Genomic DNA, 16,096 nt, shown 5'->3' on the forward strand with positions numbered 1-16,096 from the left:
TTCTCATGTTTGAGCAAAAAATATAGTTGTTACTCTATGGTACTATCTGTTTAGATGCAGTTGTGATAAAAAATAAATAGCTGAAATAAGCAGATCTTCCTTTTACAATTTCACCTTTAAAGTAGTATTGAGTGTCAGTGAATGCAATGAGTAATACTAAATGAGCAGTATGGTATTAATAAATAACTGCATTGACTTATTTTGTTTAGGAGAAACCATCCGCAACATACAATTCTGAAGACTATCCACCTTCAAGATGACCATCGTTTTCTATAGTTTCAGAGTTATCTGCCAATGATAGTGTTTCAGTCACATCATGTATGTCACATAGCCACAGTATATCACCTGTAGCAAAAAGAAAAAAACCCTCCATCATTCAGAAACAACCATAGATAAGTTTGTGATAAGAACCAGCAGATGACAAAAAAAGGTAATTGATGAAAAAATTACCCAGTTTGTTTATGGAACAAACTCTCCTTTTCATTTGATTGAGAACCCACACTTCATTAACATGGTTCAGTCATTAAGACCAGGATACAGTCACCCAATGGAACAAATGTCTCAGGCAAATTGCTGGATAAAGTGTACGAAAGAGAAATTGAGCAGTGTTGCAAAAGGTCTAGAGGGTGAAATTGTAAACCTGAGTCTTGATGGGTGGAGCAGTCTCCACAATGATCCTGTTGTATGTGCTTGTGTGACAACAGAAGAAGGGAATGTCTTCCTTACAGAAACAATTGATAGATCAGGAAATTCACACACAGCAGAGCACTTACAAGAAGTAGCAGTAAAAGCTATAACAAACTGTGAAAAAAAGTTCAAATGTCTAGTACACAGCTTAGTCAGACAATGCTGCAAATGTATACACGATGTGAAGAAATTATTTAGAAGAGAGTGAAGACATTGCCAAGCTAATAACATACTGTTGTAGTGCTCATTTGATGCATCTCCTAGCCAAAGACTTCAGTGTTCCAGAAATAAAGGCGAATGTTGTTGAAATTGCAAATTACTTCCATAACAACCACTTTTCAGCAGCTGCTCTGAAAAAAGTGGGAGGAACCAAGCTAACTCTCCCACAAGACGTGAGATGGAACTCAGCAGTGGACTGTTCTGAGCACTACATCAAGAACTGGCCTAATCTGATGACAGTTTGTGAACAAAATCCTGAAAAAATAGATGGCACTGTCACAGCCAAGGTTCTCAACATTGGGCTTAAGAGACATGTTGAACACATGCTGAGTCCCCTGAAGCCTATTTCTGTAGCCTTGAACAAAATGCAGGGAAATCGCTGTTTTATTGCTGACGCTGTTGAAATTTGGAAGGCACTGAGTGAGATCTAAAAAGAGAAATATGCAAGGACAGAGTTAAATTACAAGCATTTAAAAAACGAATGGGACGAGCACTATCTCCAGCTCATTTTCTTGCAAATACTCTCAATACTCAGTAACAGGGTCAAACCTTAACTGCTGAAGACAAGGAGTTGGCTATGACATGGACATCCAGCAATCATCCCTCCAGAATGCCAACTATAATAAACTTCAGAGCTAAGGGTGAACCATTCAAGAAATCTATGTTTGCTGATGATGTTTTAAAGAAAGTCACACCAGTGACTTGGTGGAAGTCACTTAAGCACTTGGATTCAGAGACTGTTGAAGTGAAAATCTCACTTTTAACAGCAGTAGCTTCTTCTGCTGGTGTAAAAAGAATATTTTCTTCCTTTGGACTAATTCATTCCAAATTGAGAAATCGTTTGGGACCTGAAAAAGCAGGAATGCTTCTTTTTCTTTTCCAGATTATGAAGAAACAGGAAAATGAAGGTGAAGATGACCGAGTTAGCTGCAGAAGTCAATATTTTAAGTTTCTCATGTTGACCTGGCTCACATAGTCGATTTAATTTTTTTAAAAAATATTTCATTTAACTATTTGTTAAAAACAATTTGAACAAAAACAAACCTGATTTTAAAAACTTGAATGTTTAACTAAATTCAAGAATTCATATGCTTGTTTTGTTAAAATATTATGTTTGTTATTGGAAAAAAAAATCCAGAATACATAACGTTGTTGTTTTAGTTAAATAAAACAATTTAAATGTCTGTCTGATGATATTCTCTTCTAATACAGCGTGGCAAGAAAATCCTCCAAATATTAATGATTAACCTGTTGAATTGGAGATAGTTCACCTCCAGATGACTTCATAAATATCTGCTTCAATTACCTTTGGTAAATGAAATAACCAAAGAATCATTCCTTTTCTGATATAGCTGTAAAACTAATCTGAAAAGTTTTCAAAATTAAAAAATGTATAGTGTGTACCTTCTAAAAATAAAACCTACATCTATCTCTGAGTTGTGAAGAATATGTATTAAGGTTATAACAACCAACAAGAATGCACTTTCATGTAGAAATCCATGATTAAATTGAGTCTTCCTGACTAATGAGTTAAATCATGATTTAAATCAATTTGATTTAAATCAAATCCACCGTGATAGCAAATAATCTGTGAATTGTGGAGGAACAAGCAAATTGCCTTATGTTAATTCTGTAGCTAAATAATGGAGATGGACCTCCTTCAAAGTCATGCTAATTACCTTTTCAACTCCCAACTTTTCAAAAGACATGACATTGTATAAAAGATCCTTGGGTCCTGATTCTGTCATCTCAGATCTGCTTAGGCTTCATCAGGGTAGTTTTGAGTCACAAGACTGAGGTCCCAGTTATGCTGGTACACCCTGAATATGATATTTGGACATTGGACTATAACCTATGAACTATTGCTAAAAGAACTCTTTGTAACTACAAAGCTCACCATCTCTGCTATGAATCTGAATCTTAAGAACTGAATTCATGTCTGTATGTATATTGATCTTTTAACCATACTCTCTTATGTTTTTTAATAAATTTTAGTTTAGTTAATAAGAATTGGCTATAGCGTGTATTTGAGTAAGATCTGAAACATTCATTAACCTGGGAGGTAATGTGTCCGATCCTTTGGGATTGGTAGAACCTTTTCTTTTATATGATGAAATAAAATTTTCAGAAATCATCATATTTGACGTTGGTACCTGGATGGAAGTCTGAGGCTGGATTACTTTAAGGGAACTGTGTTGTTTGGACGTCTGAGTAACCAGTGAGGTAATAAAGAAGCTGTTTTAATGCTGACTTGGTAAATCTAAGTATTGGAATATCCACCAGCTTTTTGGAAATTGTCTGCCCTATTCTTTGCAGTTCACCCTAATTGAGTGACCACAGCTGGCTCCTCACTAGGACCCTGGTTACAAATGCTTTTTTGTTGTTGTCATTCTCTGTTTGACAAAACATCACAGGAGAAATCTGCTAAACTTAATAATCATTCTGTTAAAATGAGGAAGACTCACCCAAGAGGCAATTCCAGGAGGTAAGCACAGTGAGGGCTTGTCTTCACTACAGGGAGATTGACGCTGCAGCAGGAGTAGATCGGAGAGTGCTCTGCCATCGATTTAGTGGGTCTTGACTAGACCGGCTAAATCGACCTCTGCTGCATTGATTGCAGCAGCATCTATCTCCCAGTGGTGAAGATGAGCCCCGAGAAGAGTAAGGTAAGTCAACCAAAGAGTGTCTCCTGTCAATGCAGTGCAGTGAAGACACTGGGGTAAGTCGACCTAAGTTATATCTACTCCAGCTACATTAAGCAGATAGCTGGAGTAGTGTAACTTAGATTGACTTACCCTGGTAATGAAGACAAGCCCTGAGACAAAGCAGGACAGTGTTTGCTTTGTCGCTTATCACAATGTAATATGTGTAGTTTGATACTGGGATTCACTGGGACTGCAGAACATGTTCCAGATGGTCTCATTGAACTTAATAGTGAGAATAAATGTGACAAAGGAAAAATGTGTGTAGTATTAAACACATGTGTGTAATTTATCTGTTTTACTCAAACCAGATTGACGAGAGGCACTGCTAGCATAGTGCAGTCTATTTTGACATAGTCACTCCAGTATCATGGGTTTATAAAGTATATTTTTCAGGTAAAACAGAGCATAGCTTTTCTGCAGATCGTAAAGTTAAAATCATATCTATAAAATTGAATTGCATAATGGAATGGTTATAATCATTTTGCTTTGTAGCTAACTCACTGATTTTTTTTTTTAAATCCTGGAACTCGTTGCATTATGGCTAGTCTGTCATTGGTGACACTTCATATAGTATGATAGACATAGAGCTGTCAACAAGGTTTCATCTTGAGCACACATTATTAACAGATCTTGAAAATAATCCTCTATTATTAAGCTAGAAAGGTACCAAAATAAAATAAAAATCAGTACTTTTAGGAATTATTTGGCCAATAAACTAGCAGCTAAGGAGGATTTACATGACTTGTGGCCACCTGAGGCAACAGTTCACATTTGAATAAAAGTTCCTACACACATATAACAAACCATTTTATTGGCTCATTAATCTAAGTTGTTAAAGTCCCCAGTTCATATCTGCATCGTAGACCATGACAACTCCAAAGTTTATCAAGCCAGCATTAGTAATCGGATTTGAAATTATCTATCTATCATATTAAATATTTGTGAGCTGTTTAAAAACTATTAGGTCAGTGATCTGCATATTAAAAAGCCTGTGTCTGTTTTCACAATCACCTCCATGACCAAGCCTTCCTTGCAGTGAGCTGCTGTGAAAGCCTGTTGTTAGCTTGTATTTCCACCTTCACTAGCACCCATATATGCCTTCACACAAGACCTTCTCTGGTGTCATGGTGGAGGATGGCAAATGATGCTGCGGGAGGAAAGACACACTACTTTCAAAAGAGAGACTCATCTTCTTACCCCTCTCTCCCCAAGCCTTGTGGGTAGGGTGCACCCTTTTAAAAAGAAAAAAATACAAATTTGAGCCAAGTGAGATTGTGTTGTCAGTACCCCCCATTACAGCTGGCACTCTAGTGCCACCATTCTGACATGGAATTGTAGAAGACCAGAACAGAACCATGCAAGCACATCTCTATTGCTGCCAGGGTCTGTAGACATGGCATTAACCTTTTATCCAGTGAATAGGGCTGGATAACTCTCTCCCCAAAGTCTGTCAGCCCTGCTACTTGTGTTAGCCAGAGAGGGGCTGCTGGAGAGTGACTCCCAAGCTCTCTCCCACACTGAGTTTGCTGAGAGTTTTTTTTCCACATAGCCCCAGACTCTGCTGGCCTAAGGAGCATGAGCTTGATCTCTGGACCTAAACTCAGTTTTCTTAATTCTCCAGGTTGTACCATTGCTATATCTCCCAACTCCCTTCTGCACCTCCAGTTTTAATGCCATTGGGTATAAAAAGGAGATGCAGTTTCCAACTTTTTATCATGAGTATCAGTTTTTATCATGAGACACATGATATCTGGTATTTTTCTTAAAACTTTGGGCACTGAAGTCATATGGAAACACTAGAATTTCTGCTTTCATTAAAAAAAAATGTTTCTAGCCCTCAAAGTTGCAGAGATAAGCTTGGAAACATGAACCCTAAAAGTTGAAAAGCCATCATGCAAATAAAAAGAACTCTAAATTTATTATTTGTAAACCTTACGAATTTTAAGCTAATCTTAGGAGTTTTTGGGGCCTCGTTCATGATATTCAAATGTTAGGGGTTGCCAGTACTGGAAATGAAATGCACAAAGTTATGTGGTATGTATCGTACATTAGTGACACAGATGAACCAAAGCAAGGACATAGAATCAGAGAATCATAGACTTTAAGATCAGAAGGGATCATTATGATCATCTAATCTGACCTCCTGCACAACGCAGGCCAAAGAATCTCACCCACCCATCCTTGTAACAAACCCCTAACCTATGTCTGAGCTACTGAAGTCCTCAAATCGTGGTTTAAAGACTTCAAGGTGCAGAGAATCCTCCAGCAAGTGACCCATGCCCCACGCTGCAAAGGAAGGCAAAAAACTCCCAGGGCCTCTGCCAGTGTGCCCTGGAGGAAAATTCCTTCCCAATCCCAAATATGGCAATCAGCTAAACCCTGAGCATGTGGGCAAGACTCACCAGCCAGACACCCAGGAAAGAACTGTGACATTTTAAGTTGCCCTGAACTTGCTTCCTTAGGCCTAGAGCATGAAGGACATGAGTATCTCCCAGCACTGGAACTAGCCTTCCCTATCAGGCACTGCAGGTCTACAACCAACCATAAGCGATTCTTTTGCTTCCTCTGATCTGCCAGCCCCACCTGCCTGGTGTCATGCTGCTAGTTGGCTCCATGCCAGTTTTCCCATGTGTGTGCCTCAGCTCCTGATCTGACCACCTTACTCCTTAGTTGCAGCCTGACAAAGGAGTCAAGAACAGGTAGGCAAGGGGGGAGATGAGGCAGGAATACAGAGAGGGAGAAGACGATGGGAGAGGTAACTGATAGGGGAGACAGGGTAAATCAGGACTGCATATTCTGCATACTTCAGAAAAGCCCCAGGCAGACAGACTTACTGTCCTAAAAGTTGTGATTTGTTCGACCTCCCAGCAGCCTGAGATCCCCTCTCCCTTTCCTGCATTGTCCACTTCCAAACAGTAAGAAACTAGCTAGTCCAAAGAGTTAAAAACCTGAGACCAAATACATCCCCAGTAAAGTCAATGGAGTTACACCAGGGAGGAACGTGGGCCCTAGGGATTAGCTAGTATCCTAAAGATTAGTATAATCTTTGGAGCCACTATATTTTATATGCCTGAGGTCATTGAATGATGCAGCACGTACCATAATATGTCACAGTACGTGTGCACAGTGGACAGTTTAACAATGGCATGCCCCCCCAATGTGAATTTCCTGAGTTGTATTTGTACGTTTCACAGGTCTTCAGATAACGCATAGGGGTATGTGTGTGCTGTGTGTGTGTGTGGGGGGGAGGTACGCTGAGTGAGGGAAATGATCCAAGGGGTAAACATCTCGCATTAAAATAAATGCTTCATCTTCCTTTCAGAGTTTATTTTTAACAAAATATCTTTGGCTGCACCCCAGCATTGTTGCACTGGTTGGAGATGGTTATCGTATCAGGAAGTTCCCCCCCCGAACATATTCACATAGTTAGCCCTGCTCTCTCCCTTGTGAGCTGGCTTCAAGCAGGCTTTTGTTCCACTCCATGCACAGACTACAATAAAATGTTATTGTGATGTATCAGTAGCTTACTGGGAAGTGAGACAACTGATTATGTGATTTATTTATTGTAATTAAGTAATGGAGAAAGAACCTATAAGCCTAAACTTGTTTGAATCCATATTCATAATCGAAGCATTCAATTCATGCCCCAGAATCATTTGTCAATCTGGCCTTTTTTTTATGTTGCCTAGAGACTCTCTTATTTCTTTTGCTATTAAGTTACCTGAAACCGACACTAAGCTCTGGATCTCCTCCAAGCTGTAATAAAAGGAAATGTACTCCAGGCAGTAGGGCCAGCCATTACTTTACCTACAGTCTTAATAAAGGCCGTCTTTAGATCAGGTTGGACTTGTAAAAGCAGCAGGTTATTCATTGTTTAAACAAAGCTACAACTTTTTGTTTGTGGAGTTTTTAAATTTATGGCAGTGTTCTCACTGACTTTTTTTTTGTGGCTGTTTTGTTTACTGAGTTTGCCTAAGCACCTCAAGTGCTTTCAAAGGCAGACTGTGAAAGAAGAAATCAAGCTGTGTTCAAAGCTTCAGAGCAGTTAAACCAAAATGTACTGGATGGGAATGAGCCATTCACTTTTATTTGGGGAAAAATACCAGAGAAAACATTTGCACTTTGAAATATTTGAGTTCCGGAGTGGGTATGAACTTTTCCTTCGTTTGAGTTTAAAAAGGGGAAATAACAATTAACTAGCACTCTCCACAACTTTGAAGTGCTGTATAATCATTAACTAATTAATTTGCGATTGGGTTCTCCCTCCAGCAGTTCTGTGGGGGGAGAAGAAGGTTTCAACTTTTTTCATTACATGGAGGCTGTTTCCAAGGCCTTAACCACCTTCTTAGGAACATAGGAATTGTCATACCAGACCAGACCAATGGTGCATCTAGTAAAGTATCCTGCCTCCAACCAATGTTTCAGTTACATGGAGTAAAATTCCCATTGGGGAAGTTTCTTACTAACCCCAAGAATGTACTTAGATTGTAAGATCCTTGAGGTAGGAACTCCCTTTTTGTTCTGTGTTTGTACAGGACCTAGCACAATTGGACTGTGGTCCATGACTAGGACTTGTAGGCATTACGTCAATACAAATAATAAATAATGATTAATCGTTGGCTTATTCCTTTCCAGTTACTGAAGGCCACCAGTAGTCACTCAGTGCTAGAAGTGTTCACTTCTTCTGTTGCTAGATTTACCAGTGCAGTTTAATCTGCTCAGTCACAGTAAAATAAACCTGATGGATTCCTGAAAAAAAGAATATCCAGGCCAGGCTAAAACATCAGTTTGTACTTATTAACTACTGGTGGCTTTTGGGTGGAGGAATTGTGATTCTCAGTGGAAGAGTGGGTGGTCTAGTACATGATTGGGTTGTTAATTACTTGTCTTTTGGAATTGTGATGAAATAAAACGTATGATGGACAGTCTTCCAACATTCTTGTTTTACAGTTCTTTAAGGTCTTTCACTTACTCCTCACATTCCTGACACTAATTATTTTACTTACACACTCAATTCCTTTTATGCTGATATTTTCTAATTTAGTTTATTAGGGTTACAATCTTAGCAAACTTCCTTATTTTCAGGTTTCAGAGTAGCAGCCGTGTTAGTCTGTATTTGCAAAAAGAAAAGGAGTACGCCACAAGTATTCCTTTTCTTTTTCCTTATTTTCGTTCTTCTTTATTGTACTGATGAACCTATTAATGTATGATTACACTTTGAACCTTCTTTTAAAACACATATCCCAGTGCCTTCCTTAGGAGCAGCAGCTGCTCCCATTTTTTCTGTTGTGTTCTCATTTTAAAGTCTGTCAAATGATAATCCAGTTGGGTGCAATTAAAACTGAACAACGTTCCTCTCTTGTCATTTTAATGTAGACTTTTATTACCCACTTACTGGGAAAAGCTATTTTCCTAATTAAAAAAAATCTTATTTTAAAGTCAGCTCTTACTTTCCTTTTCTCCTATCCCCGGAAACTGTACATCATTTCTGCATCTTCCTAATTAAAACTTTCCTGTTCCGTGTAGCCATCAAGGGACCTGACCCCAGTTGAACTGTGGATTGGCTTCTGATAGATACTGTGTTAAACACTGATTATATGGGTTAGGGATTAGTAAGGTAGTAAAGGTTTCAGAGTAACAGCCGTGTTAGTCTGTATTCGCAAAAAGAAAAGGAGTACTTGTGGCACCTTAGAGACTAACCAATTTATTAGAGCATAAGCTTTCGTGAGCTACAGCTCACTTCCTCAGATAAGCTATTACCAGCAGGACAGTGGGGTGGGAGTAGGTATTGTTTCATATTCTCTGTGTATATATAAAGCCTGCTGCAGTTTCCACGATATGCATCTGAGGAAGTGAGCTGTAGCTCACGAAAGCTTATGCTCTAATAAATTGGTTAGTCTCTAAGGTGCCACAAGTACTCCTTTTCTTTTTAAGGTAGTAAAATAAGTGATGTTAGGGGGCTTATTCCTTCACCCACTTACTTCCCTGGTCCTTCTCACATGAACAGAGAGCAACAATACCCGAAGTCCAAAGGTGCAAACAATTCGATGTTTATTGGGGTGAACTTCCAGCAAGCATGATTCCAGTTTCCTTCCTTAGTATCCTCCTTCCCAGCTCTGACACCACAGAGCCTTACACCTGTGTCCCTGTTCCCATTCCTACCCTTAGCCAAACATGATTCCAACTTCCTTACTCCCATTCCCTGTTCCCATTTCCCCCTTTAGCAAAACATGATTCCAATTTTCTTACCCCCATTCCCTGTTCCCATCTCACACACCCACATGCCCACCCACACCCACACCCAGTCACTTCCTCATTGACTACAGATTATATAGTTCTGCTTAGCTATACCTTAACCAATCATTTTCCTGAAATTTAACTAACCAATCCTAACACATTGTAACATGATTATGTAACCAATTATATCCCACCACCTCAATTAGTTTACACCCAGCAAAATTAATTATACAGCAGACAGGAACAATCACAGAACCAGACAGAGATTATACAGACAAACAACAGCAAAGTGGGAACTATAATGACAAAACAATGCAGAAGTGAGGATTTCACATCCCAGCTATTGATAAGTGAGTTCTTGCCAGACAGGATGCTATCAAACTAAGTTTCCTTTTACATTTTCTAGGCACTTCCCTTTCTCTGGAGGTGATAGGAATACAATCCTGTCCTGATAGTGCCTAACAGCCCAATAGCACCTTATTTCAATGTGACTAGTTTGGAATGTGAGGATGTGACCGTTCGCTTCCCAGCTTATGGCTGCCTCTGCTGCTTAGCCAAAGGCCTGAGCCTAAGCACAGGGCCACAAACTGTCACAGTAAGAGAAGGCCCTTACACTGGCAGACAGTGGTTTTGATTCTTTCTTTTATACCTCTATCACTAGCCAAGTGATAAGAATACACCTAAATTCTTAGAGTATAGGCCTTTACAGACAGGCCTGAATATCTATATCCTAACAAGTGATATCTGAAAGACTGAGACATTTGTTCCTAGTTTATAGGCAGTAAGGGATTGGCTATCACATATGTTAACTCGAGTCACTTGTCGTGACTAGTGAAAACCATCCGGTTTTCAATCAGGCAGTTCAGATTTCTGCTTGTGTGTCCGGGTGCCATTGGACAAGCCACAATGTCCATTTTTTTAATCTGTGGCAACCCTAAGCAGAAGGAAGGAGACAGTGTAGCAGCAGCAGCCATCCCTGCCTCCAGGACCAGGCTGCTTGTGTGGCTCGTGGTGGCGCATGGCATGCAGGGGTGGGGCCTTGGGGGAAGAGGTGGAGAAGGAATGAGGCCTCAAGGGAAGAGGCAGGGCAGGGACAGGGCCTCAGGTGTCTAGTTACAGTCATTAGAAAGGTGGCAACACTAGATGTGACATATCTGTCATTCTTTCAAAGGGGAGCTGCTGACATAAACATCAGTCTTCTAGTGCTTATTTCTTTTGCAAGACTTTACCACTGTCTTTATAATGATTTATAGTACATTTGCCATACCGGGTGTTTTTGGAAGGGTGTTTAAGGGGATGTGTTAGTAGTGGAATTGAAAGTCCTCAATGGTTGTCCAGTGGAAAAGACAGAAGCAAAAAACTGATTAAGTTCTACTGTAGAATTGTAATGCAGAGCTGGATCAGAGTTTGCAAGAAGCAAAAAAAAAAAAAAAAAGTTTATTGTAGACTTATATTATTGCAACAAGGTGTTGTCTCAAGGCTGGTGCCAATAAATCCAAATGAAGCAGAAAGCAGGAGAGGAAGTAGGCAGTTGCAACACACACACACAATATAAGGGAAGTCCTGTTATAAAATGAACATGTAAAGGTTTATAGTAGTTTGCAGCTTTAAACAGTAGGCTTCCCAGACAGAGGTGTGGACAGACCAATATGAAGAAAAGAAATGCCGGGCGTAAGTTTTAATGAACACTATGTATTAACCAGTGATCTACAAAAATCAGTATTTTCTCTTCATTCACAGCATGGCCGTACCCCTCTACATCTTGCTGCCTATAAGGGGCATCTCCGTGTTGTGCAGATTTTGCTGAAGGCAGGCTGTGACCTGGACATTCAGGATGATGTAAGTAGATGCAACCACTGTTCTACCAAGGGGCCTGCTCTTCCAATCAATGATTCAAATTCTGAACAGAGCTAGAGTTTTGCTTCTTAAAGGTGGGGATGAAATTAGAACAGAATCAGTCTCCCACCTATTCTAACTTTGAAGCATAACAAGTAAAACTGTATCAGAGTCATAGTAAAATTTAGAGTTTTAGATGAGTAGCTTGGTCCTTACTTTCAAGCTGTAGCAGAGCATTAAAAGATGCCTTTCTACTCCAGGCCTGAGTGAGTAGCAATAGAGGATGTTGCCTGCCATTTGGTACATACATGGAAATATGAGCTCATTTGTGTCACACGAGAGTCCCATTGAAACACTTTACGTGATATAATCTGCCAGAAATATTTGCAACAGAGAGGACTTCAAAAGGCAGAAGCTCTTCTCCAGAGAGCATAGGAAAATGAGCAATTGGCTTGAAGTACTGTACAGTACCACAGCAAATTGGCTACCAGTGTAATGCTTGCGGTATGAGTTATTCCCTGTGTCTCATAACCTGGGATGATAAATGAATAGTGTAAGTTATTTGTGATCATCCTTACAATTAGCAAATGATAGTTTTCAAAAAGTAAATCATTGGTATTTCTCAGTTTTTCTATAAAAACAGTGATAATGCTAGAGATGAATGCTAGAGAAAACGTTGCTTAGATGATGAGACATTGGAATTATTTGCATTATCAATTTGCATTATCTAACAAACAAGGAGTTAGGCTGAATTGTTTTTAACAGATTGAAATAAATTTGTCCAGATTCATTGTTGACTCCCGTTCACAGACTGTAATTTTGCCTCTAATTTCTTCTGTGGTGCTCCAACTCAGGATAGGAGTAATGACCCTGCTCCCAGGAGACTTAACATTGTTACTTGTGTCTCTGACCCAAGAGGTCTATTCTACAAATGCTGCAGCACTTTGATGAAGATGCTCTAAGCTGATGGGAGAGAGCTTTCCTATCAGTTTAGTTACTCCACCTCTATGAGAGGCAGTAGCTACATCGGTGAGGGAATCTCTCCCACTGACATAGTGCTATCTACAGGGTGCGGGGGAGGGCGGAATTTAATGTCAGCGTAACTATGTTGCTCGGGGTGTGGATTTTTCATACCCCTGATCAATGTGGTTATACTGAAGTAAGTGTGTAGTGTAGACCTGACCTGAGTGATGTCCGCATAGTTGCACTATTTAGGTCACTATTTAGTGGTCAGCAAGGCCATGTGCTATGGTGCTTAGAATTCAGGACTAGGCATTAAGGGCCAGATATTTAAAGGTGTTAGGTGCCTGAATATGCAGATAGGTACCTAGTGTGATTTTTTTCAAAAGCACCTAGGTGCCTCTAATTCCCATTGGGTGCTTTTGAAACTCCCGTTACGCACCTATTTGAATCTTTAGGTGCCTAAATATCTTCAAAAATCTCACTATTAAACAGCTGGGTTCTATTTCCAGCTGTCACTTGACAGTGAAACTTAGGATAGTCTCTGGTAGGCTTGTAACGTTGATTTTTCTGCAACCGCTCTTGTACTAAGGGAGTTGCTCTTGAGTCAGTAATTCCATTTCCTAACCTCTCATTGCTACAGTTTGCATCTCTGTAAAATAGGGCTAATACCTGCTATACGGATGTATAGGGAGGCTTGATTAATTCATATTTGTCAAGTGTTTTTAGATCCTCCCCATGAATGGTGATGTGCACAGTAAGTGCAGAGTATTGTTGTTATAACAAAATTACAGAAAGTATATAAGTACAGTCAGCTTTCCTGAAGTAAAGTAACTACTCTGAGAATCCAAGTTATGCCAATTATTTGTTTACCAGGTGGGATTTTTTGGGGGAAAAAAGAAAATGAACTATTTTCTCAGTGGGACTTGCATTTTTTGAATGCTGTTATCACAAAATCTGTGCTATATGTACATCTAACATTGCATTCTGAAGAAAGTGATAAAAGTAGGCATGCTGGGAAAATTGTAAATCGGAATTTATCATTACATCAGCCAAAGAGTGAGTCTTACTCCTCTGCAGATATATTCAGTTCATTCACTTTTCCTGTAACTTTCTCCAAGTCCTAGTTCACCACAGTGTGTTGCTGTACCAAGCACTGTAACTAATTTTAATAACAAACTAGAAATGTGGTTATGTTGTAAAGCCTATGTTCATAGAATTGAATTCCATTTTTGGATCCCCTTATATTATACTGGATATCTCCTCTGGATATAATGAGAGCATCAAGAATTGTTGCGCATTCTGAGAAGTGCCGTTTTGATTTGTTTCTTAGGGAAAAGAGGGAAGGAGAATAAAACTCCCAACTTGGGGATTATCACAGGACTGTCTGAGATGAAATGTGTTAGCTAAAATATGTCTGTTTTGCTTTCAGATGGTAAAAAAAGATTCCTGCCTATAAATTCCTGTTGTACAATCCATATTTGCACACTTTTTACATGCATCACACAGAGATGCTTCTGTTGCTTTTCAGTCACTGTTACTGAGTGTCAGAAACTGAGGAAGAAACCCTTTATTCTGTTGGCATTGATGGATTTCAGCATCAAATATTGTCTATTAACATCCATTTCGTTAATATTATTCATAAATATGCAGTTGGGTCCAGATTTTTAAATTATACATTGGGGAAATAATCAGATAATTTATTTAAAAAATATTTTTTAAAATGTCTAATTTTCCATTTTTATGCAGAATTATTGTGATTACATGTGCAAATTATCCTCCTGCAACTTTAAAAATCGGATCCATGTTCTATTTCATTTTTTAAAAAGACAGGGGTAATCCAATAACAAAATTTTAATTTTGAGTTGAATATCTATAGCTAATTCATAAATGCAAGGACTAACTTTCCATCTGCCGCATGGCGAATAGAAGAAGATAATTCTAAATGTTGTGGAGAGACTAAAATACTAACTTCATGTTCTGCAGATGAAGTACTTTAAAACACTAAGAGACATGAGAATTAGTTGAAGAATGACCTCCAGTGGCCTGGAGTGGGATTATTATGAATTTCAACCTGTGGAAACCAGCTCTGTAGAGTATGCAACTCCAGGATCTAATTCTTTCCTTCTCCCTGCCAATCCTGCAAACTCTTACTGGAATGCTAATGCAAACTCTGATTGGTCAATGAGTATTCATACAGCACATACTTCAGAAATAGTCAAGGAGAAAGTTGCCCTGGTGAAAGGAATCAAGGAAGAAAAAGATGAGAAAAACCAGAGGAGAAAGGCTAGAAAGGAACCTAGAAGATCAGAAAGAGAGAAGGAGGTTAGAAATCTTGTGCATCAATCTTGCCTTGAGCTTCCCTCTGACATGGCTGCATGTAAAATCTTGGATTGGCAGTTTGGCATGTTAGAGTTCCTAAAATGGTGCATGGTTGCATGGCTGGGTTTCATTCTTGATGCTTTGCATAAAATTATCTACCCCTCGTTTGACATCCCACTGAAAGCTTTCTGACTATCTCAATGGAAAGTATGTCATTTTTAAAAAAAATGAAATTTTACTTCTGGGAGTCCCATGTGAAAATCTAAGTTGAAGAAACTAACACAAATGGGCCATAACCCAAAGTTTAAAATTATTTCAACCAAAATGTAAATATGCAAAGTGCCTTCTGTAGTTCCAATAACTGACTTTTTAATTTCCTTTAGTTATGTTTATACTTTCTTGCCTTGATCATTTCTGCTGGCCTTTTATCACTATTGTCCAAGAGTAATATGCTTATTATTGTGATTTCATGATGATTCTCTCTGTTTAGCAAGGGAGAAGAGAATAGTAAGTTCACATCAAATGCTTGAAAGCCATGAATGGTTGATTCAACTACTTTAGAATATTGAAATATTCAGATGCTATTCGGAGTACTGTACTCTTACTGATATAATTTTCCCTATTTTAAACCTTCCGATTTTAATTAGCAATATGCTAAAGAAACATTGCCGTTCACTCTTTGATTTCAAAAGTTAAAATTTTCCAAACTTAGCAGTTTTGTCTCAGGAGTGAAGATAATTATCTTTCTTTTGATTTTTTTTTTTTTTAATTCAACACTCCCGGGGCAGGATATTTTGTTCACAACAAATAATTTGACCAACTTGGGCAGTGAATGGTGTAAACAGCAAGATAGAGTGGTGGGAGGAGGCAACAAGTGAGATTGGAAGGAGTATCCAATCTTTCACCCTTACAGGAGATGATAGCATTGATGGAGGCAGTAAAGAAGAGAATGTGACTGTTGGGGTTCTGGTAGATAATGGAAGAAGTGAAGTGCCTTGATTAGATCATGCTGAAGCACCAGTGGGATTCACAAACCTCTCAGCATGCTGGCTGTTCTGAATCCCATTTTTAGGTGCCTAACTCTCCTCTTGCATTGTATAGGGAGCCTGGGTCCCAAACTCAAGGTTATG

General features: G+C 39.0%; 2 protein-coding genes across 13 annotated transcripts in view; one reads left to right on the plus strand and one right to left on the minus strand.

The window, feature by feature from the left end:
* The window catches only part of ANKRD6 (ankyrin repeat domain 6), a 174,186-nt gene that overhangs the window by 124,677 nt on the left and 33,413 nt on the right, over nt 1–16,096 (plus strand). For 7 of the 10 annotated variants that reach the window (XM_073336726.1, XM_073336728.1, XM_073336727.1 and 4 more), the window contains one exon: nt 11,589–11,687. In XM_073336726.1, the coding sequence (XP_073192827.1) occupies nt 11,589–11,687 (99 nt within the window). Of the gene's footprint in view, nt 1–11,588; nt 11,688–14,630; nt 14,970–16,096 lie in introns of all 10 variants that reach the window. The other 3 variants (XM_073336723.1, XM_073336731.1, XM_073336730.1) reach the window with 1 other exon arrangement.
* Nucleotides 1–16,096, minus strand: part of LYRM2 (LYR motif containing 2) — a 62,628-nt gene that overhangs the window by 3,486 nt on the left and 43,046 nt on the right. The window lies entirely within an intron of this gene.

Source organism: Lepidochelys kempii, chromosome 3 (genome assembly GCF_965140265.1).
Source record: "Lepidochelys kempii isolate rLepKem1 chromosome 3, rLepKem1.hap2, whole genome shotgun sequence".
NCBI lineage: Eukaryota > Metazoa > Chordata > Testudines > Cheloniidae > Lepidochelys > Lepidochelys kempii.